The sequence below is a fragment of the Artemia franciscana genome, chromosome 3, assembly GCF_032884065.1.
Source record: "Artemia franciscana chromosome 3, ASM3288406v1, whole genome shotgun sequence".
In the NCBI taxonomy this organism is placed as follows: Eukaryota; Metazoa; Arthropoda; class Branchiopoda; order Anostraca; family Artemiidae; genus Artemia; species Artemia franciscana.
Genome location: NC_088865.1, coordinates 17,568,037 through 17,582,299, shown reverse-complemented (window position 1 = coordinate 17,582,299; position 14,263 = coordinate 17,568,037). Strand labels below are relative to the sequence as shown.

The window sequence follows — 14,263 nt, the reverse complement described above, 5'->3', positions numbered from 1 at the left end:
ATTCTAGAAGATCAGAAGAAGGTGTATTAGAATGGAAACCATAAGGTCTAGTGCCCTTTTTGTTCCCAAAAAGACTGGTGGGCTACTTGCCCCCCTCCCACGCTCTTTTTTCTCTGAAGTTACCAGAACAAATGTTGTAGTTAGACATTTTGTTAAGTATACTTGAAAGATCCAATAATTATGTTTTCAAGGGAAGATTACACTCTCCCCACTAGCCGTAGGGAAACGCCCTAGTGTCTATTTTTAGATAAAATTTTGTTACTAGGAAGTACACAGACATTTTCGGGGAACTACCTAAGAATTCGTCAGTGCTCAAAAGCGAATGTGTAGTCAAGAACGAATCTACAAAACATGCTGTTCCCCAAAACATTATAATGGAGAAGTAAGAAATACTCATTGCTCTGCTTTTCAGTGTCTTTCTTTCCAGAGTAACAATGATCAACGAAATGCCTCAGTATCCGATCGTAAGACGTCAGCGCCGAAGAGGTCAGCGCCGAAGAGGTCAGCGCCGAAGACGTCAGCGCCAAAGACGTCAGGTTTGTTTTGTTGTTTTTTGTTTTTGTATTTTAGCCTTTAAAATGAACATATTGTGTGTAGTTTAAGATTTTTTTTATTGGATATTATTGCTCTTGTTGGATCCCAATGGGTAAAAAATAGTAATAACGGAAGTAAGAACAATAGTAGATATTTAGGTTATACTTTCATTGTGGCCTATCCACTACTCTTTTCTTCCCGATTGGTTTATTATCATCAAGCAGGTTTAACGGCTATTCTCTAAGCTGCTCTTGAAGAACTATAAACTCTGAACAAATTCGGACAAGGTTGATTTAATGGTGTACTAGAGGATCAATGAACTCAGAACACACCCGGTAATGGTCATTCCTTAAGGCACTCGTTGGGATTATTGAATTCTGATTAGGGGCTATGCTTAAGTTGCATAACAAATTCAACGGCTCATCTGTTAACAATATATATTGATGGATTAGCATCTTAATATGTCTTATGTATAATAGTGATGTCACACATCATGCATGCTTAACTACGTAAACCGTGTGTTAAACTAAGTTTAAAAAAGTAAAGAAAACTAAGATAAAAATTAAACATAAAAAAAGCAATTTTAAAGACTTAAAGTCAAAAGAAAATTTGCTTAGTGGTAAGTCATTTTAATGGAACTTTTCATAGGTGGCTGCAATGTTGCGTGACGCCCCTCATCCACACGACGCTGTGAGGTCTAAAACCCTCAGTATCTGTTTTATGAAAGTGAAACATAGTATTTGTTATGCAACTTAAGTATAACTTGTACTCAAAGCTCATTGATCGCCATAAGTGTTCTAGGTCTTTCCTCAGTTTTTCTTTTTTTCTAAAGACGTCCATTTACAAATTCTTAAAACACTTTCAGAATTTCACTTTCTTAAAATGTTTTTCAAATTAACAAGAGTTAGTTTCAAACACTTAACATGTTTTTACCACTTAATAAAACAACATTGACTTGAATTAAGGTTTATGCAAATTAAAAGTCTTTGTTTTTACAGGAAATACAAGTCCCTATGGCAATATGTTGATTCCTAACACACAATCTTTGGTGTATAAGGCATGTATTTCCTAGCCTCTAAATGGTTTCCGATAATATTATGAAATATTTGAGTCCAGTAGGATTTGCACCTGAACTTGAAGTTTCCTAAAATAAATGCATGACGCACTTTCCAACAAAGCTGTCCAACTGGTAATAATACATTGTATTTACAAAGCATGTTCTATTTTATAGAAACTTTGGCCCCTATTAGTTGATTGTTATGAGATTTTGACAGAGTCCATTGTGCTCCTTACCTCCACCACCCTGAGCTCTAGCTCCCACAAAGGATCCGATACCTTACCACTCGTAACCCCATTGTCTCTCCAGGGCTCATAGTTTTCCCAAGCTGAGGTTCCAGCTCCCTTAGGATTAGCCATGCCCCTCCAAAATTTTCTTATTATTTTATAATTTTAGGCTATTTTGTAGCTTTTTGTTTTATTTTTGCCATTTTTTCACATCTTGAAAAGACACGTTTATACTTATAACATGGTTTTACTATGATTTTCTTTCGTGAAAAATTGAATTAAAATTTTAAATAGTTGTTAGTCAAGATTTTTCCCTTGTTAAGAATGAAGAGAATGTTTTCTGGGCGTTAGTGTTTTTTATAATAAGTAGGTCAGTTCATAGGAGTCAGTTTGAATCGAATGAAGTGGACAAACAAAACAATCTTAAGAATCAATCTTAAATCAAAGAATCATAACAATCTTGTTATTCTGGAAAAATGGTCGAATGTAAATGACAAATTTCAAAGGTTATCGTTGCAGAAGAGAATCTTCGGTCAGAGAGCAATTAATGGTATGATGAAACAAGACTCTATCCTTGGATTATTCTATGAACTATTACAGTGGTAACAAAATCGAATATACTTTAAGCAAATATGTCTCAAATCAAAGTTTTCAGACTAAGTTTGTAAGCTCAAAGTGTCTTTCGAGGCATGAAGGTACATTATTTCTCAAATCTAGACTTTAAACAGCAAAGAGAGATAAAACTCAAAGAAAAACCAAAGTCTCGTTTGATATCTTTTCTTTGAGTTTTATTGCTGTTGTTTATTACCATGGCTAGCCAGTTCGGCTTAGAACTTCCATTAATCTAAACTTTATCAGTTGTTATACCATTAATATGTTCTAACCGTTCTTTTTTAGCGTAGGTCCGATCATTATATTAATTCTCAGTTGGACGTCTATTAAGGAATTTGGTAACTTCATATGTAAATTTTAAAATCCATTCATATTGTCTTGTAGCTGCTACGAAGCCATGTTCTATAATTTCACTGTAATCTTCAGCGTCTTCCAAAAATAATGTTGAAAGTGCATGCTCTGTTGCCATGAAAAGAAAGCTCCTTAAAAGTGCAAACAAACGGTGTTTCACTAATTTTTAGGCTTTCAATCAGTATCAATAGTGCACCGCAAGAATAAACATACCTTTATTGAGAAATTCTAGATGCAATCTCTCAAGAAAGTTTGGATACATAATATTGTTATCGCAGCATTGCATGCTCATGAAGCAAAATATTTGAAATATGCACTAAAAAAGTTTTTACTAGAAACGTATGTGTGTGTTGTCACGAAAGTGAGAGATTAAAATTCTTTGCAATGCCGAAAATTCCATTGGCTGAATAGTGGATATGTGAAATTAATATTTCCAGAGAAGCTGGGGCTCAGAGATAACTTGAGCCCAAGACAAGTAGTTGACGAGGACGGCAAGCTTCTTGCTAGTGGTTGTGGTAACACATTACCAGTTTATTACGCAGAAATCTCGGTTATTAGTATCCTAAAGAGGGACATATCTTGTCCATGTGCCAGAATACAACTCATGGAAAAATGACGCGGTAATAGACAATGAAATCACAGGCAACTGTTTGTGAAACCACATCAAAAAGCGTGTATGACTCAAATTGGAATAGTAAACATTCTACTGGTTAAGAAAAAAGAGAAGAGAAAACTGACCTGTCAAGGAAGAATATGACGAAACGGATTCGAAACATCCAAAGTTGTTTGAAGTGAAATATCTCGAGGAATTTTTGAAATATTTCAAGAATAAAATATTTTAAGTACATGCTACTGAAATCATAGTATCGCAAGCTCTTAAAGACAAATATTTGAACTATAAGACAAGTGCTAGTTGAGCCATTATAGGAAACGTGCGTATGCACTGTCATGACGGTGTGACATTAAATTCCAGTGAAATTCCCGAAAATTTTCACGCCTGAATGCAATTTTTCCAAGAGTCTGAGACAGGGTAACAAGATTTATTTTCCAATAGAAATTTGCTTTAAGGTCCTTTGACTTGTGTTTCAAAAAACCAACAGTTTTTTTAACCATATTCAGTCATTTTCGTATCGGTTTCGATGCATACATAAGATACTGCCTTTGACAATACTACAGCAGCATGACTTCTTCTTTTGAATGTCAAAATTTGGGTGATAAGATTTATCAACTGTAAACATGTTATCACAAACAGTAGTAAGGGCTTGACTTTGTCTCCAACAAAATATATTTCGACTCGCATTATCTTCAAGCATTGGCTTCTCTGGAAATGCTCTCACTTGACATGAGAGTCTATCGTAAATACGATAATAGTATTTACGTAGACACACTTTTTTCGAAATATTTTATTTTCAACAATTTTGAATATTTCAAATCTTTTCCATAAAATAATTCATCTTGATCTCACTTGACATGGCAGCTATTCTCATCTCTTTACTCGTAACCATTAAAACATTCACTATTCCATTTTGAATCACACACAGTTTTTAACGCAGCTTCCCATTGAAGCTCGTCATGCATTTCAACTCTCATTATATCATTGATTCCTATTTATATTCTTTAGTTTTATTATCTATCAATGCCCTTCTATTTACCCTTCGATTTTAATGTCTATTACTAGGTTATTTTTGATAGTTCGTAGTTCTGACCCATAAACAATATATGGCTAGTAAAATTGCTTATGCCGGCTTGACTGTCTTCTTCCAGGCCGTTTTAAAACACTATTACCCGAAATGTTTTCGCAGTATGATCAATCAATTGGTAATGTGTTGCCACAGACTTAAGCAAAGATCTTACCCTCCTGCTCATCTATTAGTTGCAGACCTTGATTAACTTTGAGGACCAGTTTCTCAGGGAATGTTTCTTTCAAAAGTGACTGTTTGGCAGACGGAGCTTTTTCAGCATTCTAAAGGAATTTGATCTTTTACCTTTAAGGCAACGGACGCATACGTTTCTAAAATGTTTCATTTGTTCTTCTATAATTGCTCAAATATTTGCGTTTACAAGTATCCAGTGCTATGATAACTTTATCGTGTACATTTATATTGATGTATTTCTTCTTGTTTGTCACAATAAGCTATGCATGTGTTTTCTATCTGTGGGCTATCAGAACTGATTGAAAACGTAAAATAAGTGAAACACCGTTTGTTTATAGTTTTAGGGGTTCTGTGTTTCCATGGTAACAGAACTTGTGCCTCGATTATGGTCCAAAGAAGACACTGAAGGTTGTAAGGGGATCATAGAACGCGGTGTTCAAGAAGCCGAAAGACTATGTTAATGACTTTTAGCATTACCATGTGAGTTTACCAAACTGTTTAAATGACTTCCCACAGAGAATCGATGTGTTGATTAGACCTAAATTTTGAAATAACCAGTTAGAACAGATTAATGGCATAAAAACAGGTAAAGTTTAGATGTGATTAATTATCTACCTCCATATCTGAAAGGGCAGTCCCAAATAGCTTGTGGACGATGAAAATCTCACATACATTTGCTTGAAACGGATTTCGGTACTTTTGTCAAAAATCCCGCAATAATGTGAAGAGCCTTGTTTCATATTATCATTAATTTTTCTTTGACTGAAGATCCTCTTTAGCGACGACAACCACTGGAATTGATCATTTAATTTCAACCATTTTATTAAAGCAACAAGACATCTTACGTTTTTGTTTCTGCATCATTCATTTTAAAATGACTCACGCACAGCTGATTACAAATAAACTAACACCCGAAAAAAAATTATTTTTATCGTTAACAAGGGAAAAAAAACATGGAAATTTGTATGTCATTTTCATTTCATACTTCAGAGCCTTTTTTTTATAACAAAACTATGTTATTAGTATGCACATTAGGCTTTAAAGAGAATAAATAAAAATACATAAGAAAAGACTGAAAAAACTGCGGAAGAAGGAGAAATGAGCTTCTCCTCTCGAAGAGGGTCTGGGCTCAGAATAGGGGGGTTTGGAGGACCATAGACTCCGTATCATAATCCCAAATTAATCGACTCATAGTGTGCCAAGTTCTTTATAACGAAACGTTTTGCCTAGAATATGTTTCTTAGAACAATTTATTATTATCAGCTTGATAGTTCATTTGGCAAACGGATTTATCATTTATCATAGGAAATGTTGGGATCATGTTCAAATCTTTCTTAACTCAAATTTGTCATATCATCAGAAGCTACTTGGAGGGTGAAAAATCTAAACCTTGTTTTTCTTCAATTATGCAATAGCAATTAGTATATTGCCATAGGCACTTATATTCTTGTAAACACAAGGTCTTTAAATTGTCATTAGCATGTGACCTTGTCGATGTCGTATCATAACAATAGATTTAAATCTCCATCGCATCCGTCTAACTCTTTCTCATTAAAAAGTACACTGGCTTAAAATAAATCAATAAGATCCCTGGCTAATTGAAAATTGGTTTGGACAGCTAGAACCAAAAGAGATTAGCAAAATAAAATGCTTCCATTGCACTCATGTGACTGCGCTAGTAAACCTTATGCCTAAAGGAGTAATAACATATTAAGAATTTGAAGCATCTTACCGGGTCAGGGCGCTGCTTGTACTCATAGAGACTATACTGCTTACTACTTTTAAGATTGTTGCAACTAATTAACCTTAGGGGAACAACGTAAAATTTTTTATGTTTTTTATTGGAGGGGAGAGGGTTGAATAGACCAGAGAAACTTCGTGAATGCACGTTTTTCAAAGGCTATATAAGTAATATCGTACGCTGTGCCACGTATTTGAAATAGTAGGCTGTACGAAAAATGTGGCTCAACCCCAATTTCTAGGGCTATAATGAAAGAAATGTTGACATGAGTAGGACACGTTCCGCAGATGAAGAATGACAGATTGCCGAAGATAGTCCTTTTTGGGCAACCTTCCAGGGCTAAACATAAAGGTCATACTCGCCTGGGGTGGGAGGGTGTCGTAAATAAAGATTTAGAGAAAATGGGAACTTACTGGGAGGGTTTGAAGAAGTAGGCTTTGAATGGATTGGGTTGGAGGAGGAGTATGCCTGGCTTTGTTGGTCTCAGGCGACTTGGTGCTGCGGTGATTTATTACCATGAGTAGTAGTATATACATATTACTTGTAATAGCAGCAGTACAATTAGTACTAGCTCTATTTTTATAGGAGTGGTAGTAGTACAAATAGCAGTAGAAGTATCAGTAGTATGATAAAGATGTTGCTTCTTGGTTTGTCTAACATCCCTCTAAAAAAGCCCTGTAAGTTTAACCTTCACACACAATGTTGTTGCTAAGGTTTTTTTTTTTACTTTTTTACATACGCTTTGCTTAGATTCACTTCGAATTCTCACCCCGTAATGTCCCTTGAAGTTTCCATCTTCACGCTCTTAGGTTTAGTTTTAATAGTGAATATATTAAGTTTCCTTTTAAGAGTCAAAATTGAACAGAGAATCATAACAACAAACATACAACAGGTACTAATATAAATGAATCTTAAAACAGGTAAAACATAAATTGAACATGCAGATCAATCTTAAAACAAAGAAAAATAACTACAAACAAGATTTTGTCTACTTTTTATTTCTGCTGATCTTAACTTTAATGTGACCTTTACTTTTCTTTCAAAAACCTCTTTTTCGGAAATTTTGGTTTCAATTAATATATTCAACCGAATAGTTCGTTGTAGAGAACTGCAAGCAAGGAACAACTTGGCCTAATAGTAACCGAAACTTTAAACACATAATTTTAATAACAATGTATGCGTCAAAAGAAACTAGTTTCTTTTATTCATCAAAAAGTTTGAAACGTGTGGAATTTGGTATTTTCTGTCCGAAGAAAAGATGGGGTTTTTTTCATTGTTCTTCCCAGGGATGATTTTTGAACCAAAGGTTCTTCAAGATGGAAAAGGGGCTCATTTGAACAAAAACCAAAATTTCTAGTGCTATTTTTGAGTGATCAAAATTGGAAGGCAACTAGCCCCCTCCCACGCCTTTTTTTTATTAAAGTTTTCTGATTAAGATATAGAGAAAATAGTTTTGTTCAGAACAGTTGAGTCCGATAACTGTTTCTTTTTTTTTTTCATAAAATAACCCCCACCACTGCTGGAGGAAGGACTGCAAGCTTTGAAGTTTGGCCATCGTTTACATACTGTATTTTGTTATTGAAAAGCAATCATACATTTTTTGGGGTGAGTTTAGAGCAAATTTGGAATTCTCTGGGGGTTTTACGTGTGATTGGGGAATTATCACTAGGAGAACTTCTTCAGATAGAATTTTCTCACGATGAAAAAGTTACATTGGGAGGGGGACTTCTGTATTTTTTTTTCAAAACTGGATCTGATTTGCTATGACCTGAGAAATGATTAGAAATCAAATAAATAACAAATCTCTACAAATAGAAGTATGCTAAGGTAGAATCTTCCCAAGGAAATTTTGAAGGATTTTACGGAAGAGGAACTTCGTATGAAGAAAATTTTTTCCTCCGTAGTGAGAAACGACTCCTGGGATTATTTGAATAAGATGAGAAATTAAAAAAAAAACAAGTTTTTTTTTACTGAAATTGACAAGCAAAATTAAAACTTAGCCCGAACTGATTTTTTTTTTTGTAAATGAAGGGTTTGTTCCTTCTCTATACCCTGGTCTTAAGGCTAAAGTTTGACCTCTAATCCCATTTTTTAATTGTTGTATAGTTTATCTCTTAGACGCCTCATTTCTCATGTACTTAGTTAACATTTGTTTTAAGGTGTAATGTTGCTCTGTACTTTCAGTAGAATTTTTTGCTTCGATTAGGACAAAAAGCTGACTCACTTAATCTGTCTATTGTTATCCAAGTTCCGACGTTTAGAGTCTTGGTTATTATTTACCTTAGTCGACCCGTACTGAGTTCATTACAACGAACTATTTAATAATCTCAATGTATAAATAAAAATGAGGGTAAAATTTCGATCGTTTTGAGCCTTTTCAAATAAATTATCAAACTGCTGCGAGTTAGAACGTTAGTTATTTAGGACGTTAGCTTGCTTAAAACTCCAAAATCAGCATATCAGTGCAAAAACATGTGCTATAAACAGACCCGTGGCCCATCAACAAAATTATTCTCCTCGTCGGCACGTCTTTCATTAGTAACACATAACCGATAATGTGGGGTGGCGTTGGTGTTTACACTGGGGCTTTCTGACTGTTCATTTTAACCATTGGCTTAGATAAAAAAAAAAAACAGATAGGTTGAGGAATACCCAGGAATAAAGAGAAAACGATATAAAATGAGTTTTCTAAGGGTCAAACGAAAGTGTTGAAAAATAGAGATGGCAAATATTTCGAGAGAAGAACTGCCTCTCTTCTTCAGCGAGAAAAAAAAAATAAGGAAAATTCCTAAGAAAGAAATCTCTCGAAATATTCGCTTTTTGTGTTTTCTTCAGTATTTTTATTTGTTTTAATTTTCGTTTGGTAGCCAATGCGGTTTGAGAAGTTGTCTTCAATAATCAGGGATGTATGCAATGTTTCTAAAGGGATATTTGATCCCCCCCCCCAAAAAAATGTTTTTTTTTCGTATGACTTGTAAAAACGTGACAAAAATTCATATAAAAAATTTTTGCTAAGTATTTTTAGAGTTTTCTCTATTCACACTACTTGAGAAACTTCTCCCAAAATAAAAATCCTGGCTATAGCCTTGGGATTGCTGGTAAGCTTGTTCAGACCTTTTTTAAGAAAACACCCGGTAAGTCTAGACTGCCTCGAATTTCCCTCTGATCGAAATTTTTGTCTGAGTCGTAAAAACGTGACAAAAATGTTTATGAACAAATTTTAATGCGTATTTTTAGAATTTTTCTTTGTAACCCACTCCCTCTGAAAATTCCCCTCCTCAAAATAAAAATCCTGGTTAAAGTCTGAGGATAGCTAATAAATTTGTTCAGACATTTTTGAAAGAAAACAAGAGCTAAGAGCTCATATGGCACTTGTGACGAGGCCGGAAGAGCCAAGAGCTTAGAGCTCATATGGTATGAGCTCTAGCAGAATTCTAAGAATCAATAGATGGATTTAAAAGGAAAGTCAGAGGTTTAATGCCGGTCGGGATTTAAAATAAGAGCTCTGAGTCACGATGTCCTTCTAAATATCAAAATTTATTAAAATCCGATCACCCACTCGTGTAAGTTATAAATACCTCATTTTTTCTAATTTTCCCTCTCCCTCCAGCCCCCCAGATGGTCAAATCGGGGAAAACGACTTTATCAAATCAGTTTGTGCAGCTCCCTGACACGTCTACCAATTGTCATCGTCCTAGTACGTCCAGAAGCACGAAACTCACCAAAGGACTGAACCCCATCCCCTAACTCCCCCAAAGAGAGCGAATCCAGTATGGTTACGTCAATCACGTATCTACGAAATTTGCTTATTCTACCCACAAAGTTTCATCCCGATTCCTCCACTCTATGCATTTTCCAAGATTTCCGATTCCCCATCCAACTCCCCCCAATGTCAACAGATCTCGTCGCGATTTGAAATAAAAGCTCTGAGACATAAGTTCCTGCTAAATAACAAATTTCATTAAGATCCGGTCACTCGTTCTTAAGTTAAAATACCTCAATTTTTCTATTCCAAATTAACAACCCCCCAGCTCCTTTAAAGACAAAGGATCCGTTTCATTTATGTCAATCGCGTATCTAGAACTTGTTATTATTCTTTCCATCCCATCTTTCATCATCCCATCAGTTTCATCCCGATCTCTCCACTCTAAGCGTTTTCTAAGATTTCTGTTTCCCCCCTCCAACCCCCATATCCTCGGATCTGATTCGAGTAGAAAATGGAGCATCTGAGACATAAGATCCTTCTATATATCCATTTAGCCAAAAAAAAAATATAAATATGTAAATTTCATTTTAATTATTCGTCTGCCGAGAGCCAAAATCAAAACATGCATTACTTCAAAAACGGTCAGAAATTAAATAAAAAAAAGTAAGTTTTTTTTAACTGGAAGTAAGGAGCGACATCAAAACATAAAACGAACAGAAATTACTTTGTATATGAAAGGGGCTTTTCCTCCTCAACGCCCCGCTTTTTACGCTAAAGTTTGACTTTCTCTCAACTCCACTTTTTAAAACAGTAAAACACTTAAGCGTTAAGAGCGGGGCGTTGACAAGGGAACAGCCCCTTTCATATACGAAATAATTTCTATTCGTCTTAAGTTTTAGTGTCGCTCCTTACTTTCAGTTAAAAAACTTGTTAATTTTTATGGTACTTGGTATTAACCAAGTGACACATAGCCATCGCAAATTCTGTCAGTCTGTCGGTCCTGGTTTCGCTACTTTAGGCACTTCCAGGTTAGCTAGGACGATGAAATTTGGCAGGTGTATCAGGGACCGATAGAAGCTTAAATTAGAAATAGTCGTTTCCCCGATTTGATCATCTGGGGGGAGTGGGGGGCCCGTGAATTCGGAAAAAATAGAAAAATTGAAGTATTTTTAACTTACAAACGGTTGATCAGATCTTAATGAAATTTGATATTTTGAAGGATATCGTGCTTCAGAACTGTGATTTTAAACCCCGACCAGATCTGGTGACAGTGGCGGGAGTTAGGAGGGGGGAACCTAAAATCTTGAAAAACACTTAGAGTGGAGGGATCAGGATGAAACTTGGCGGGAAAAATAAGCACAAGTCCTGGATACATGATTGACATAACTAAAACGGATCCGCTCTCTTTGGGGTAGTTGGGGGGGGGGGTTAATTCTGAAAAATTAGAAAAAATGAGGCATTTTTAACTTTCGAACGGGTGATCGGATCTCAATGAAATTTGATATATAGAAGGATACCGTGTCTCAGAGCTCTTATTTTAAATCCTGACCGGACCTGGTGACATTGGGGGGGAGAGTTGGGAGCTGAAAACCTAAAATCTTGGAAAACACTTAGAGTGGAGGGGTCGGGATGAAACTTGTTGGGGAAAATAAGCACAAGTCCTAGATACATGATTGACATAACTGGAACGGGTCCACTCTCTTTGGGGTAGTTAGGGGGGGTGTATTAATTCTGAAAAATTAGAAAAAATGAGGTACTTTTAACTTACGAATGGGTGGTCGGATCTCAATGAAACTTATTATTTAGAAGGGTATCGTGTCTCAAAGCTCTTATTTTAAATCCCAAACGGATCTGGTGACATTGGGGGGGAGTTTGGGGTGGAGGAACCTAAAATCATGGAAAGTGATTAGATTGAAGGGATCGGGATGAAAATTGGTGGGAAAAATAAGCAGAAATCTTAGATACGTGATTTACATAATTGGAACGAATCCGCTCTATTGAGGGGGGAGGGGGTTAATTATAAACAATTAGAAAAAATAACGTATTTTTAACTTACGAAGGAGTGATCGGATCTTCATGAAACTTTATATTTAGAAGGACCTCACAACTCAGATCTTTTATTTAAATCTCAACCGCATTCAGCGTCACTGGGGGGGGGCAGTTGTGAGGACAAAAAATCTTAGAAAATACTTAAATCGGAGAGATCAGGATGAAACTGGATGGGAAGAATAAAAACCTGTCTAATATACGTGACTGACATAACCGGACCGGATCTGCTATCTTTGTTGGAGTTGGGGGGGGGGTAATTTTGAAAATTGAGGTTGGGTATTTGGAACTTACATAAGAGTGACCAGATCTTAATGAAATTTGATATTTAGAAGGATCTTGCGCTTTAAAGCTCTAATTATAAATTTTGACCAGATCCTGTGACATTGGGGGGAGTTGGAGGGGGAAACCGGAATCCATGGAAAAGGTAAAAATTGGGGTATTTTTATCTTACGAATAGGTGTTCGGATCTTAATGAAATTTGATATTTAGAAGGAATTCATGTCTCAGAGCTCTTATTTCAAATCCCGACCAGATTTTTTGACATTGGGGGGAGTTGGGGGGAATCTTGGAAAACACTTGGAGTGGAGAAATCGGGATGAAGCTTGATGGATAGAATTAAATAAAAAAAAACTAGTTTTTTGTACTGAAAGTAAGGAGCGACATTAAAACTTAAAACGAACAGAAATTACTCCGTATATGAAATGGGTTGTCCCCTCCGCAGTCCCTCGCTCTTTACGCTAAAGTTTGACTCTTTGCCACAATTCTACTTTTTAAAACAATTAAAAACTTTAGCGTAAAGAGCGAGGGACTGCGGAGGGGACAACCCATTTCATATACGGAGTAATTTCTGTTCGTTTTAAGTTTTAATGTCGCTCCTTACTTTCAGTACAAAAAACTAGTTTTTTTTTATTTAATTTCTGAACGTTTTTGAATTAATGCATGTTTGATTTTGGCTCTCCGCACATACATTATTGAAATGAAATTAGTATATTAATTTTTTTTTGGCTAAATGGCTTTCTCTTAGTTTTGATCAGACGATTTTGAGAAATTAGGGGTGGGGAAGGAGGCCTAGCTGCCCTCCAATTTTTCGGTTACTTAAAAAGGCTACTAGAACTTTTAATATTCAACGAACGTTTTTATTAGTAAAATATATACGTACCTTAAGAATTAACTTACGTAACAAACTTTTATATTCTTATATTTTTATTATGTGTACGAGGGGGTTTGTACCCTCGTTAATACTTCGCTCTTTACACTAAATCGCAAGTTTTGTCCCAATTCTTTAAGAATGACCCCTGAATCAAAAAGGCCGTAGAATAAATAGTTGAAATCACTAAAAATATTTTAGCATAAAGAGCGAGGTATTTATCTCCTCCTAAATAACTCGCTCTTTACGCTAAAGTATTTTTAGAACCCCTCATATGCGTAATAATCTCTGTTCGTTTTAAATTTCAATGCTATTCCTTACTTTCATTTGAAAAAACGTTTTCATGTTTATTTTTTCATTGTTTTTTTTTATAGTAATGCTAGAAAATCCTGCGCCCTTTTCATTGAATTTTTCTTCCCCCATGACATATTCCTCAAAGGAAAGATCCTCCCACAAATCCCTCTCCCATCAACCCCACCCCCCAAACCAAAAAATCCCCATGAAAACGTCTGTACACTTCCCAATAACCATTACTATATGTAAACACTGGTCAAAGTTTGTAACTTGCAGCCCCTCCCTCAGGGATCGTGGAGGAGTAAGTCATTCCCAAAGACATAGTTATTATGGTTTTCGACTATGTTGAACAAAATGGCTATCTTAAAACTTTAATCTGTTGACTTTTGGAAAAAATGAGCATGGGAGGGGGCCTATTTGCCCTCCAATTTTTTTGGTCACTTAAAAAGGGCATGAACTTTTCATTTCCGTTAGAATGAGCCCTCTCGCGACATTCAAGGACCACTTGGTCGATAAGGTGACCCCTGGGAAAAAAAACAAAAAAAAACAAACAAACAAATAAACACGCACCCGTGATTTGTCTTCTGGCAAAAAATACAAAATTCCACATTTTTATGATAGGAGCTTGAAATTTTCGCTATAGAGTCCTCTGATATACCAAATGCGATAGT

General features: G+C 35.7%; 1 protein-coding gene across 1 annotated transcript in view; it reads left to right on the top strand.

The window, feature by feature from the left end:
- The first annotated feature begins 433 nt into the window (after positions 1–433).
- The window catches only part of LOC136024625 (uncharacterized), a 69,630-nt gene continuing 55,800 nt past the window's right edge, over positions 434–14,263 (top strand). The window contains exon 1 of the mRNA XM_065700055.1: positions 434–536. Coding sequence (XP_065556127.1) covers positions 435–536 — 102 coding nt within the window. The 5' untranslated portion in view covers position 434. The remainder of the gene's footprint in view (positions 537–14,263) is intronic.